The sequence below is a fragment of the Rhizoctonia solani genome, chromosome 12 (genome assembly GCF_016906535.1).
Source record: "Rhizoctonia solani chromosome 12, complete sequence".
Lineage (NCBI taxonomy): Eukaryota > Fungi > Basidiomycota > Agaricomycetes > Cantharellales > Ceratobasidiaceae > Rhizoctonia > Rhizoctonia solani.
In genome coordinates this window covers 592,809-607,620 of record NC_057381.1, presented here as the reverse complement: position 1 = coordinate 607,620, position 14,812 = coordinate 592,809, and the positions used below count along the sequence as shown (strand labels likewise).

Genomic DNA, 14,812 nt, shown 5'->3' with positions numbered 1-14,812 from the left:
CTGTCCCGGACCCGGTCTAATGCTTCTACCCGACGAACAAGCTCTAGATACCAGCTTCCACTCGCTCAATGTGTGTACGAACCTTGGCAAGCCATTCGGGACGATCTCTTGAAATGGGCAGCACGTGTGGACGTGGGGTCTTGGCATCCCTATATATAACGTTTTGCTCGAGGGGGTTTGTCTAAATGTGTAGAGCCTAGTCTCGACACTCTCGGTCCATAGTGGTCTCGAAGATGAAAGCTTTCGCGGCGACAGCTACGATCTTGTGCCTATGCTCCGAGCACGTCTTGGCTCTTCCTAGTTGGCTACCTTGGCCAAAGGAGCTCACGTCCAAGGCGTACCAAGAGTCGATTACGATCGATGGACTCATGACGCATGCGAAAAAGTGGCAAGAGTTCGCGGATCGTGCGAATGGGACGAGAAGCTTTGGGACCAAGGTCCGTTCGTTTTATTTATTTATTTATAGATATTGATTTTATGGTTCGAAGGGATACCAACTCTCCGCAGACTATGTGTATGACCTTGCCAAGCGCTCGGGGTACAAAGTTACTCGCCAGGGCGTCAAGTATCCTCAGTCTACCATTTACTCCCAGGGATTGACTGTCGAGGACAAGGTATTCGGAAAGGGCCAGGTTATTGCATTTAGTGTAAGTTCCCAAGTATTGGTTCCCCTGAAAGGTTCTGAACGAGAGTATAGTACAGCCCCGCTACGCCCAAGGAGGGCATTACGGCCAGCTTGGTTCTTGTTCCCGACAAGCCAGATAACGTGACCGGTGCTGGATGTGATGTTTCAGATTATGCTGGTTTGGACCTCGTAGGAAAGGTCAGATTCGTACTACTCGATCCAGGTTGGCGTGCTCATTCCCCTTTAGATTGCCCTGGTTGCTCGCGGCTCGTGCGCATTTGCGATTAAATCGACTCTGGCCAAGAATGCAGGAGCAGCTGGTGCCATCATTTACAACAATGTTGCAAATCAAGGCCCAATCTCCAGCCGAATCTCGTACAACGTGAGCGAGAGCGTGCCAACAGTGATGATCGGGCTCGAGGCTGCCGAACCATTCATTGCAAGGCTCAACGCATCCGAGTCTTCTGGGCCTGTTGTGGCGACTCTTAAAGTCGACAGTTTAGTGAAAGATGTGATCTCCGAGAACATTATTGCTCAAACTCTGTGAGTTCAATATAGTCGTTTTATATACATTTTTATTAACCTGTATCGTAGGTGGGGCCCAGAACAACGTGATCCACGTTGGAGGCCACTTGGACTCTGTTCCTGCTGGCCCGGGTTGCCAAATTCAAGCCGAGCAAGAACGCTGTACGGTTCTCATGGTGGACGAACGAGGGTAAGTCGACTCTGGAATACAAAATAGAGGTTCAGCTAATGCGTATAAGTCGACTCTGGAATACAAAATAGAGGTTCAGCTAATGCGTATATACGAACAGAAATTGGTTTGATGTATGTCTCATCTCCTCATCACAACTGGCGTGTTTAGGAATCTATTTTTAGTGGATCTCAGTACTATGTCGACTCACTATCGGATGCGAGAAGAAGAAGATTGCGCTTTACATCAACGTACGAGCCCCTCACTGCATAAATGTCATTATGCTCACTTGGTATAATAGCTCGACATGACCGCATCACCTAATTACCTCTACGGTCCACGATGGTGACAATTCTGCTGGCTCTAACAATGTCACTCCTCCTCCTGGCTCAGCTGCTCTCGAGAAGCTATTCCAGGATGATTTTGACCTACGCTTTCACTTCGAGCTCCGACTACGATGCATTTTTAAAGGCCGGTATTCCAGCTGGTTAGTGCCATTGATTTTTTTGTTGAGTTTTTATACTGAGATATCCCTGTAGGTGGTTTAGCAACCGGTGCTGTGGGATCAAGTCCGAGGCCCAGGCGGCCAAGTTTGGTGGCCAGGCTGGGGTTGCATTGTAAGTTAGCAAATGCGGTTGTTCACATCTGATGGTAACCTTGCTACTTCTTGCTCGTAGTGACAAATGCTATCATCAAGCTTGTGAGTGTAATTCTACTATACTTCGATTCTATGGGTCCGCTGAAGTCATATCTTGGAAGGTGACACTATCGAAAATGTGGCCAAGGATGCGTTCCTTGTGAATGCTCGCTCCGTTGCGCATGTCATCGCCACGACCGCCAAGTCTACAGCCGTGATCGATGCTGAAAAGAGTGGCGTTAAGAGTAAGACCGAAGCCAAGGTGGCTGATGGGGGTTTCGGGCTCGTTGACTATGTTGAGCTGTAATGTATAGCATACACAAAGAAATGAGCCTGAAGTGGACGAATGCGCCACAATTTTCTTGAATATCAGAGAGTGTGCGCCTAAGTTTTCATTAAATATGATTTTGCGTGGGCGTGCCATTTGGGGACATATAATATCTAAGGTTCTACGGTCCACGGTTTTAATTCAAGTCGCAAAACACCTTCTGCCTCTTGCAGCCATAGTTGAATCTATTTGATATATGAGTCCCTGGGAATTGACATTTTGAAGAGCATTCTGTCTTGAATTCATAAAAAAGTACTTAAGTATGGTAGCCAGGTGACATGAAAATAAGAAGAGCGGAAAGAAGAGCAGGCTTAAAAAAACAGCACGGCTTTTCTGTGTCCCGATCAACTCTTTAGATTGGCTTAGCTATAGGAGGTAAAAGATAACCTAAGATAGTAAAACGGATGCCCATAGCAGTGTCTTTGAACTGCTCTTCTTAACAGCATACCATTGAATCGTAAATAATGTGGCACATACTGTAGTATTGACTTAAAGAGTGCATGACTATATAATAAGCCTTAAGGACCGGCCACCTCATACAACATAACCCCGTCACTGCATTGGCTCAACCAACTCCTGTCTCCTACACACTTCAATGGTCTTTGCAACTCCCATCACACAGTTCACCGTCCCTGACATTGCTAGCTATACAAGCGATTTCTTCATCTCCAAATGCAACCCACATCTTTCCGAGGGAGAAGCGACTGCTCATGTTTGGTTTGATACTTATGGTACTTACACCGTCTCTTTTTGGGGAGGATCGTGGCGGTCAAATATCGGTACCATTTCAGTTTAAACTCTGGGGTGTCTCATAGAATTCTGGCATCATATGGAATGGGACCGGAGTTTGGACAGCGCAGCCCTCCCTATGGTTGATGGTTTTGTTTGACAAGTTTACTGACTTATTATGATCATGTTTTCAGAAATCTACTCCGGAGTGAAACGTGACGTCTTCTTCGAGTCCCGGTTTTGTCTTCTTGCTGCTTTATCCTATCCGGATGCGGACCTGGAGCACATTCGCCCGGCGATGGATTTATTCTATGGACATTTGCGGTCAGTAGGTGTCCATAGTAGCAAAACCAAGAGCTCATTATTTCGCCAATAGTTTGATGATATGGCTGACAAGGGAGAACTCGATGCCGAAGGGCTGAAACGCACAGTTAAAACTTTAGTAAATGCGATACGGAATCCTGATATGCCCCCTTCGGAAATTAAAATTGTCGCTATGTTGCAAAGGTATGATCTTGCCCAAATCTTAGACACAAAAAGCCTCTGGCTAGAGCTTGCAATAGTATGCAGCTGTATGGCCATCCAGCATGTGGTTGAGGCGGTGGAAGATTTCAGCCAAGCGGTGATCAAGAAAGCAGCAACAAGAATGAGGATTGCGTCGAAACAATTGACCAGTATATCAGCACTCGTCGAGATACATCAGCGGTTAAACAAGTATATGGTAAGCTTAAGCGCAAGAACAAGAACAAGTGGTTGATTTGCTCAAACACTTCAACATACATAGCCATGATGGAATATGCACATTGTTTGGATCTCCCCAATGAAATTCGCCTCAATCCGACTATTGTCGAATTAGGCGTGGCCGGAAATGATATACTGTCATGGGCAAACGACATTTACTCCTTCCCGGTAAGTGAGCTTGCTTAGCAAATACCGAACAGTATCGACCTTGAATTTGGCCTGCTAGGTCGAGGACTCTCGTGGTCAACTCCATATTTTCGTCTATGTGGCAATGCATAATACCGACTCGATTTGCAAGGAGCGGTTGATTATGTATACCAGCGAATTCAAGCACGTCTGGAGGAGTACATGGCACTTAAGGCTCAGTTACCTTCTTTTGGATCCCACATCGATAGTCAGGTTGCTCGGTACGTTCAAGGCATTGAATACACCATACAAGCCTGCATCGAATGGTATTTCTTGACACCTCGTAAGTACCGGACACCAAATTTTGTCGCCCCGTCTTGTCATTTACATACTGTAATAGGGTACCTTGGGACGAATGCAAAAGAGGCCAAAGAAACCGGTGTAGTAAAGCTTCTTCAAGCCCCGGCTATCAAGAGGTAGATCATCTGGATTGTCAAATGAAATACATGTCATATTTAACAATGTACACGCTTGGATATCGCGTTGTAATATGATTCGGATGGTATTGATATGCGCACATGCCAATGTGAAACGTAGGAGCAATGATGACTTCCCAGGTAACGTATACACAATATACGAGTGAAGCCTCAAACCATTTTAAGTGCCATTGATATTCGTTTTCCTCATTGTGGCCAGCACGAATAATCGAAGTTTCCAAAACGGGTAATATGAATTAATAAGAACGTATTGAGGAGCCAGATGCTACTTGTTCGTAAAGTAATTCATAGACATTACTGGTAGCCCTTGAGAGAAGCGCCTGAATTGACAAACTGAAACCCCTCGATTGCCCAGCTAAACTTGTGTCTCCACCTTCTTACTGTGGGCCGCCTTTTCAGCATCGATCCCATTGGTAGACTGAGCGGTGGTGGCGATGACATGTGCAATGGAACGAGCATTCACTAGTAATGCATCCTTGGACAAATTGTCGATATTATCGCCTTGCAAAACATAACATCAGCGATTACGGTAGTAGAAGGGTCAGAGAGTACTTACAAGCCCGTTCGAAGCATTTGTCACTAGGTGATGCAATAAGTCACTGTTAAATGCATACATAAAATCGATCCTGTGAACTCACAAACAACGTCGAATTGACCACCGAATTTGGCCACTTGAACCTCGGACTTGAAGCCGGTAGTACCGGTCGACAGACCACCTGAGTAAATGCGTCGGTATGGTCGCGGGTAGGATCACAAATAATACTAACCAACAGGAATACCGGCTTTCAAAAATGCATTATAGTCGGAGCTCGTATTAAATGCAAAGTTTGTCCAAGGGAGAGCCTTTGATTCGAAGTCTTCCTGGAATAACTTTTGGAGTGCAGACGAGCCAGGAGGAGGGGTGACAGTGTTGTACTCCGAAGCGTTACAACCATCATAGATACCGTATATGTAGTTAGGGGATGCAATTGTGTTTACCTGGAAGATTTTTCATTAGGTACACCGATGGCAATATCGATGAGACGGTTGAATGCTTACATCGATATACAATGCAGTTTTCTTCTTTTCGGCTTTCGAGAGCGACTTGACATAGTGCTCAGATCCACTAAACAGATGTTTGTAAGTGGGCTACGTGAGGAGGCTACGTGAAGAGGCATATCACATACATTGAACCAGTTTCTGTCCGCATATATGGGTTAGATGCATTCTTGTTTCATAATATACGCTCTACTCACTTCCATTTGTCCACCACGAGAACCGCACAGCATTTTTGCTAGGTTTGAACTTGGCAAGTTGCACAAGCAACTCGGCGATGGCAGCGCTTCCAGACCCATTGTCATTGACACCTGGGCTGGCGGTAGAAGAGTCCAGATTGGCTCCAATATGAATTACATTGTTTTGATCGCCCCATCTGCAATGAGAATTCAGCACATTAAGAGCAGAGAGAGAGACTTATTGAACTCACGGGGTCTGAGCATGATGTTATCAGACTTCACATTCTCCGTTGAGCTGTCTATCTTCATGGTCACATTGACTCGATCAGGAAACTCGGATGCCCGAAGTTTCTTAACGAACGATTGGGCGGCATCGAAACCGATCATTACTGTCGGCAGGCTCTCGCTCGCATTGGGCGAGATCTGACCTTGGAACGGTCCCTGGCCTGGGATGTCATTATATATGACTACTCCGAGTGCCCTTGCTCTCTTAGCCACAGCTACCTTGTTCGCTAACGAACACCCATTAGCTGACATGAACACGATCTGGAAAGTGGTCAGCCACGTTGGTTTATGTTTCAAGTACAAACCCTACCGCTCTTCGAACATCTAAGCCATCGTAATCATCTCTGTGGCATCCACTACCGAGAAATGTATCTGGCTCATCAAGAACAAGCGCCAAGCCGGCCGTAATACCCTCTTTGGGAGTAGAAGGACTGTACTAAACACTCGTTTAGAATTTCTCACTTCAACCGGTTCAAAGACTTACAGTAAGTGCAAGGACCTCCCCCGGACCGAACACTTGGTCATTTATCTTCAATTCCTGAGAGTGGATCTTGGATCGAGGGAACTCGACCGTCTGGCGAGTAACTTTGTATCCCGACTGCTTAGCAAGATCGTACACATAGTTGGCAGAAAGCTTGTACCCCTACCAGCCATAGCAAAATTAGTGTCCGCGCTGAGAATAGAATAGACTAAACCCACCTCGGACTCGAAGCTCCTCGACCCGTTTGCGCTGCTCGCAAATTCTTGCCACTTTTTCGCATGTGTCAACAACCCTTCGATCGTAATCGAGTCCTGATAACTCTTGGACGCAAGTTCCTTTGACTGGTAGGACCGACCAGGTAGAGCGAGGACGTGTTTCGAGCAGAGACTCAAGATGGCTGCAGTGGTTGCAAATGATTTCATCCTCGAAGCTGATGAGTATACTAGAGCACGGAGACCGCGTTCTGCAGGAGATAAAAATGGAGCAAGCGTTATATAGGAGAACCAAGACTCCCCGCCTCATGTCCGCCTACGCCCAATTCAGGGAATCTCATCCCGACGGTTTGCCAAGGATCATCGGTTGGCTGAAGCATCTGATCAGCCTGAGACAGAGTGTTTTGGCTGTGTAAAACGTCAAAATAAGGCACCATTCGTGGCCCATTCAAGCTCACCTTCTGGAGACATGGTCATCCATTACGTTATGGGCTACATAAAGTTGGAAGTCTTGGCTGGCTTGTCCCTCGATGGTTGAGTTTGCATAGGCTGTAGGCTGTAGTTGGAAATAACCTCCTCTGGGGCTAGTAACTGCAAAATAAAATTAACGAAGAGCCTTCAGTCCGTTTAACCGTAAGCTCAATAACGGGAGGAATTATAGCACACCATTCAGCGAATATTCATAAAATAACAAAGAAGATAAACCAGCTCGACTCACAGTGCCTCTAATAGAGTGACTTCACCTTGAAATGAACTTGCCCTGAATTTGGGTCTGAGTATCAATGTCAGCCACGCCGTACATAAACTGGTAAGCCAAATGAAAAATCGAGGTCTAAATACACCCTGGGCCACCTGCGCGCTCTAGGATAGAAAATCCGGGTCTTTTCCACTAAATACGGTCAACCGGTCTTCCCGCAATATATCGAGAAACCCCCAACGCGAAAACGATATACCAAAAAGCCACGACGACCTGGGACCCTTCCGATATCGCGCCGCGCATATCGCCTTTTTACGCGACGATTCTGTCAGAGCATACGGTCAGGAGCTTTAGACGTTCCACCTTGACAATCCTCTTCGATGTTATTGTAAATTAGCGATATATACGCAGAGCTCAACTTGTGACATTACAGTGTGACAATTACATCCACTCTGATCCGGGAAGTCATCCGATCAAGTGTATAGAGTGCTCCGTGATGTCATTGCCGAACTCACATTGCAAGGACAACATATACGTGCATGAGATCGAAGTCGCATGTCATCAGACTTCTGGGACGGTGAGCTATGTTGTCGTGTGAGGCAGCGTCCCGAACCTTTGCCGAACACTCAAGGTCTGGGTCAACCGCCCGATCCAAGGAGCCATATTCGAAACATAGCGCATACATCGGTGGTATGAACCATTGGTCACGACAACTATCGATGGACGTTGGACAGGATATTCTCAGTATATAGCGCGGCCGGTCAATGAGGCGCGGCGAAGAATTCTATCTAATGGTGACCTCCTGGAGAAGACATGCAACTCTTGCTTGTTTAGCAGGACCACGGTCTGCATCTTTAGGGCCGGCCCAAACCGACCTCACGACCACCTTGAGGTCGCCTCGAGGTAGGTGCGAGTCTCTGGGTTGTGAGAACTTATAACTCTGCACCCTCGATTCTTCGTTCCCCGTTCTATCACTCGTTAGTGAGTCGGTAGCCCTCCATAGCTAACAATTGCGCAGATCGCGACCAAGCGTCGAGGCCTTCAACAAATATCATAAAACTCATACATCAGAAATAAGAAATGGTACGCTCTCTCAAGGATCTACTTCTCACTCAATGGGCATCGGTGATAACCATATACCATGATACTATCATTCGATTGCCTTGGCTGTGTCCGATGTATGCAGGAACCAAAGGCAAAGGTATGAGTCATATAAGGGTCTCAGCCACTTGGATTTGTTGAGCCTGATTGTAACCCCCGCATATTCTGAAGGATGTAAGACCGGGTTCGATGCAAGACGCTGTGATTCTGACAAAAGTAAAATATGATACGCACATACAGGAAGTGAGTAGGGTTTCGGCAGAGAGATCCGGATTCACGCTGGATTGACGAATCCGCCTCAATAACCACACAGCGAGTGCGTACCGAACTCTAATGTTGCTCATGTTTGGCGCAAACAAAGCTAAAATGTTGATAGGCGGTTCGTGTGCAACTCGCCAGATATGATCTGGGTGCTGACCATGGTTGTCGCGAACACTTCAACAGAGGGTGAGTGAGTTGCTGTACCTGGATACAAAAGACATTAAGCCCCGTTTGGAAACAGGATGTGAGTACATGCTAACTGAGATATCTATGCACGATATGATGAGACATGAGCAGTGGGTATGTACAAATAACAACAGAATCGGGAGTTATGACCTTAGACCGAAACCATATATCAACACATATAGATAGTGCGTTCGAGTGTTCAACCGTGGTTATGTTACTGACCTGACTTCCAAACTCAACAGAAGGTCAGTAGTCTCCTGGGTGCATATGACTGTAACTTCATTTCCTACATTGTTTACAGATGGTATGTGTGTAAGAGTGCAGATAAGGCAGATGACTAATCTACGTGCTTTGCAGAAGGTACATGTCGCGTCTACTGGCCTCTTATTCGTACCTCTCTTGACGTAGAAGCCATAATGACAATTGTGATAGTTGGTAGGTCTGCTGTACCCAAGGGGTGCGAAACGATATATTCGACAGCACTCATGGCTGATTTGTTAGGCTGTACGTTCACCGAATCCTGACTAGAGAGAAACAGGATGATCTGTGAGTGTGTCGTGTGCGTCGCCGGAACGCATGTCGGCTAATGTGAATGCGCTGCACGCAACGCTAGCATTAGTAAGTGGCTCGGATGATATTAAAGCAATGGGCTGATGCGTATGGATAGTGCACAGGAAGTAAGTAGTTACAACCCAACATGATGGTGTCGACTTTGGGGCGGCCTATATGTAAGCACGAAAGGTTTTCTTGACCAAATCGAATACAGCTTACCTGTCCTGCAGAAAGGAGAGCTAAATACATGTCATGTCAATAGGAAGTAAGCGACCTTTTTCTGTTATAGAGGATGACGAAATCTCATGTAGTGCACCAATGGGTAGAGAGTGAGCGAACTATAATGAATTCAAGAGCAAGTATCAGCCCCATGTATGATGATTTGAGGATTAGCTAATGGTCGAAAGTAGGATTGATGTGATACTCATCAACGGAGCAGGCGGTATGTGTCCAGGTGTCGATTTCGACACCTCGAGTGAGAACTGAAGGATTTTGGGGTGTTGGGTACGAGTAGCTGGTAGGTGCATTCATGATTTTGTCACTAAGTGGAGGGTTAGGAGGAAGAGGGAATGCTGACTATCGAAATCCAGGAGGTACGTACGCCGTAGCCCCCAAGCTCTTAGATGATATAGAAAATGAATCGGGACGTCGGTTTCAGACAGTGAGTGAAGGGTGTTTCTGGAGAAGAAGCATGCAGTGGTAACCTTCGTACTCATACTACCCATCTCAGAAGGTTTGGGTAGACTAGCTGGGTAGAGGTATTCGCTAACTATGTAATGACGGCTACCTGGTGAAATTAAGCCTGTAGGTACTGTACAAATAGGAATAGGCTACGATGGCTGACAAATAATTGGGTGATGTTCGGTATCTTAGGATGTGCGTATGGGGCTGGTGTCGAGCATCGATATCCGCTGACCACTCAATCCGTGCTGTTCGGTATCTTAGTATGTGCGTATGGGGCTGGTGTCGAGCGTCGGTATCCGCTGACCACTCACTCCGTGCTGTTCGGTATCTTAGGGGGTGCGTATGGGGCTGGTGTCGAGCATCGATATCCACTGACCACTCACTCCATGCTGTTCGGTATCTTAGGCTGTGCGTATGGGGCTGGTGTCGAGCATCGATATCCGCTGACTACTCACTCCATGCTGTTCGGTATCTTAGGATGTGCGTATGGGGCTGGTGTCGAGCATCAATATCCGCTGACCACTCACTCCGTGCTGTTCGGTATCTTAGTGGGTGCGTATGGGGCTGGTGTCGAGCATCGATATCCGCTGACCACTCACTCCATGCTGTTCGGTATCTTAGGCTGTGCGTATGGGGCTGGTGTTGAGCATCGATATCCGCTGACCACTCACTCCATGCTGTTCCGTATCTTAGGCTGTGCGTATGGGGCTGGTGTCGAGCATCGATATCCGCTGACTACTCACTCCGTGCTGTTCGGTATCTTAGTGGGTGCGTATGGGGCTGGTGTCGAGCATCGATATCCGCTGACCACTCACTCCATGCTGTTCGGTATCTTAGGCTGTGCGTATGGGGCTGGTGTCGAGCATCGATATCCGCTGACCACTCACTCCATGCTGTTCCGTATCTTAGGCTGTGCGTATGGGGCTGGTGTCGAGCATCGATATCCGCTGACTACTCACTCCGTGCTGTTCGGTATCTTAGTATGTGCGTATGGGGCTGATGTCGAGCATCGATATCCGCTGACCACTCACTCCATGCTGTTCGGTATCTTAGGCTGTGCGTATGGGGCTGGTGTCGAGCATCGATATCCGCTGACTACTCACTCCGTGCTGTTCGGTATCTTAGTATGTGCGTATGGGGCTGATGTCGAGCATCGATATCCGCTGACCACTCACTCCGTGCTGTTCGGTATCTTAGGATGTGCGTATGGGGCTGGTGTCGAGCATCGATATCCGCTGACCACTCACTCCATGCTGTTCGGTATCTTAGGCTGTGCGTATGGGGCTGGTGTTGAGCATCGATATCCGCTGACCACTCACTCCATGCTGTTCCGTATCTTAGGATGTGCGTATGGGGCTGGTGTCGAGCATCGATATCCGCTGACTACTCACTCCGTGCTGTTCGGTATCTTAGGAAGTGCGTATGGGGCTGGTGTCGAGCGTCGGTATCCGCTGAACACTCACTCCGTGCTGTTCGGTATCTTAGTGGGTGCGTATGGGGCTGGTGTCGAGCATCGATATCCGCTGACTACTCACTCCATGCTGTTCGGTATCTTAGGCTGTGCGTATGGGGCTGGTGTCGAGCATCGATATCCGCTGACCACTCACTCCGTGCTGTTCGGTATCTTAGGCTGTGCGTATGGGGCTGGTGTCGAGCATCGATATCCGCTGACCACTCACTCCGTGCTGTTCGGTATCTTAGCGGGTGCGTACGGGGCTGGTGTCGAGCATCGATATCCGCTGACCACTCACTCCATGCTGTTCGGTATCTTAGGGGGTGCGTATGGGGCTGGTGTCGAGCATCGATATCCGCTGACCACTCACTCCGTGCTGTTCGGTATCTTAGCGGGTGCGTACGGGGCTGGTGTCGAGCATCGGTATCCACTGACCACACACTGTACCGTCCAATACCTTAGTGGGTATGTAGAGTTTGTTCATGCGTTTCACAAGCTTACTGCTCAATATCTGCCACCTCAGATGGTGAGTCTGTTTTTTCTTTTCCTTTTTCGTATTCTTTTTTCCGCTACGATAAACGTTGATGAATTGACCCAGCAAGTGCGTATATTTCTCATGGCTTGTATGAATGCCTGCTGAATTCCTTGTCATATTTGTTATTTATAGAATGTGCGTTATGCAATCACTCTTGTGCGGCAATGCGTACTTACCTTCGAGACTCTGTGTCTACAATCTTAGCCAGTGAGTTTACCACACATATCTACCTCTCATGGAAACTTACTGCCGCTCGTTGGGTCTGCTTCTCTTCTAGTGGGTATGTTTCAATCTGCCATTCACAATAGCTATAGAGGACACCCATTGATCAGTCGGAACATCCTCGTTATATGTTCCAGTTTGTACGTGCATGATATTAGTTTTAGTGAAGTGACTCGTGCTGACAGAAGCCTGTATCTCATCTCCCAGGAGGTGCAAATGCAGCAGAAATTTGGCGGAGCAGGTGCTAATAAACTTGATTGATACTCAAATCTACTTTTTCAGGCGGTACGTACTTATTTTTCTTGACAGCAAATTTGTGCCTAGAACTTGAGGATTGAGTATTTCTACTATAGAAGGTTCGTATAAGCTGTATTGCTTGTGGGAGCACGCTGATGGTTCGAGGACCTGGATTCATTATCTTAGGCTGTGTGTATATTGCCTTCATTACGCCGAAATGGCCTTTGACTGACACACGTTGTTGTCTTGCTTTTTCAGCAGGTGAGTACACAGGGCCTTTTGTTCAAGTATGCGCTCCAGTATTGACTAATGTCAATGTATTCCTCAGTTAGTACGTACATCTTCAGCAGAGCGGCATTCTATTTTGCGTAATTCAAACGGCTATTGGCATACACCACTTCAGGATGCAACTCTGAGAAGTCATGCCCGCCAACAGGTCGGACCTCATGACTGGGAATTACACCATGGTAAAGCTGTGTTGATCTCCGAACCGGTCATGGGTATTGAGCACTTCTGTACTTGGGCTCAACTTTCCAGACCAAGCGCAATCAGGATCTCAAGCGCCGCCACTTCTGTATTGGGCTCAACTTTCCAGACCAAGCGCAATCAGGATCTCAAGCGCCGCGTCAAAAGTAGCAAATCTGTGACTGATGTTTTGGATGGTGTGTACAAGTAGCCAAAAGGCAGACCAAAGCACTGATGACTTACAAAGGTACTGCAGTCTATATGCGCACATGTATTACGTCGCTACAGATCAAATGTGGTTCAATGATTTACATCGATTTCAGAAGAGCATAAAGTTGTATTCAAGCTCCAGTGCTCCGATCGTCGCGAGATCCATCGATAGGGCTGTCGTCTGGCCCTAGATATGAGCGCAGGATATCGGGCGCGCAACTATGCGGCACCGGATGGTCTGGGGCATTGAGATGCGAATAGAAATCGCAGGTCAAGTGGCCACGTCTGAGAACAGTGGTGATGGGTGAGGGGAGGAAGAGAACTCACTAAAAGTGTCAAGGACTGTTTGGTCAAGCAAAAATAACATCACAGGTACAAAACAATATATCTCGTCTCGATCATCACAAAGGTCGAGTTGGACTCGGTGATAACGGCAGTACATAGGCGTGATACATGGCCGTACACGTCCGCTCGATGTATATTGTATGCGCAACGTTCACGTGTAGCCCAATTTATCAATACACACAGAAGGCACAACCCAAATCTGCGCTCTCACACTGTCGGAAAATGTCCAAGGATCAGCAAAGCTACAGTATCGTCCGAGATAACCTTAGTCGTTCGATCGTAGCTATCAAAACGAATCTATCGATTTGCACCAACCTCCAGATTTCAAGGTACCACAGTGACTTAAACAGAATGTACGGTTATGAGAACAAACTCACAAGCTACTTATTTGTTTAAATTTTCTTTATTCTTACTCTTTTCTCCTCCCTCCTGTTTCTCTCGGTCCCTTGTCTACTATATAACCGGTTTCAGCGCGCTTATTAGAACTTAGATTACACTGGCCCTACTTTCCGGGTCTGCTATGTTTACCACCTGTCCTGTCCCGCTCTTACGGCGACCTCCCTTTTACATCTTGACCTAGTAGTACACCTCGATTGTATTTTAACCATCCAGTAGTTACGTTGCACCAGAGGGATCAGCCCCAGAAAGTCGTAGATTTTATAGATTTTTTAAGCATTCATTTCAGACCTTATAAAGATTCGAGACGTGTTGATGCGATACGTACGTGAAACCGGTGCCACGCTTGACATTCGAGACTTTTGAAATCTGACATTAAGGCGCCGGAAATGGCTGCTAATATAACTAAGAGATGATAAACACCTTTGTGCTAAAGCAATCCCACCAAACGGCGCGCGCGATGGTGGCCACGGGTAACGGAGGGCCACAGGTTCAAGTCGCGGAGTTACTGTTTCATCGCGCCACTTTCACGCTCATGTTCGAGTAGCAGGTTCAAAAGAGGAAATTTTTAGCACTGTGATCAAGTGGCAGTGGTTGACCGGGCCTTTCGCCCCAGGGAGATAATACTATTGCCACCCGTGAAGTGTGACTGAGTGATAGCGCCCGCTAGTCCGCTGAGTTTGAGGCGACTCACGACTCCGCTGCCCTGATTATCCAAGCTCCGCCTGGGTGATGTAGCCGCGCGGGATTAAATACTTGCGCGCACGTTGTTTGTATGTCCAGCCTGAGAAAACGCATCGAGGCCTATAGTACTGGCAGCCTCGTATTGACCACAATACTACTATGGCTGGATGGTCTATTGTCATTTAATAGAGCGTATGACGACAATAGACCATCTA

General features: G+C 47.2%; 3 protein-coding genes across 3 annotated transcripts; 2 read left to right on the top strand and 1 right to left on the bottom strand.

Moving 5' to 3' along the window:
- Positions 1-19: 19 nt before the first annotated feature.
- Positions 20-4,360, top strand: RhiXN_11425 (uncharacterized protein; the record flags this gene model as incomplete). Its single annotated transcript, XM_043331240.1, has 20 exons — positions 20-74; positions 223-437; positions 489-647; positions 698-823; positions 873-1,168; positions 1,220-1,340; positions 1,390-1,446; positions 1,505-1,570; positions 1,621-1,654; positions 1,713-1,806; positions 1,859-1,936; positions 1,997-2,019; positions 2,079-2,201; positions 3,208-3,341; positions 3,390-3,575; positions 3,629-3,734; positions 3,798-3,922; positions 3,981-4,019; positions 4,076-4,223; positions 4,281-4,360. The coding sequence occupies 20 exons, from the start codon at positions 20-22 to the stop codon at positions 4,358-4,360; spliced, it is 2,265 nt and encodes a 754-aa protein (XP_043184750.1).
- A 372-nt stretch (positions 4,361-4,732) lies between these two features.
- On the bottom strand, positions 4,733-7,050 carry RhiXN_11424 (Peptidase family M28 protein; the record flags this gene model as incomplete). Its single annotated transcript, XM_043331239.1, has 14 exons — positions 4,733-4,878; positions 4,930-4,956; positions 5,016-5,093; positions 5,145-5,355; positions 5,416-5,482; positions 5,544-5,556; positions 5,613-5,788; positions 5,843-5,847; positions 5,913-6,137; positions 6,187-6,312; positions 6,361-6,519; positions 6,576-6,820; positions 6,862-6,977; positions 7,028-7,050. 14 exons carry the CDS (start codon positions 7,048-7,050, stop codon positions 4,733-4,735), a joined length of 1,617 nt encoding a protein of 538 aa, XP_043184749.1.
- Positions 7,051-9,081: 2,031 nt separating this feature from the next.
- Positions 9,082-12,033, top strand: RhiXN_11423 (interferon-induced transmembrane domain-containing protein; the record flags this gene model as incomplete). Its single annotated transcript, XM_043331238.1, has 6 exons — positions 9,082-9,118; positions 9,172-9,271; positions 9,316-9,360; positions 9,777-9,808; positions 10,240-11,968; positions 12,027-12,033. The coding sequence occupies 6 exons, from the start codon at positions 9,082-9,084 to the stop codon at positions 12,031-12,033; spliced, it is 1,950 nt and encodes a 649-aa protein (XP_043184748.1).
- Between the last annotated feature and the right edge of the window lie 2,779 nt (positions 12,034-14,812).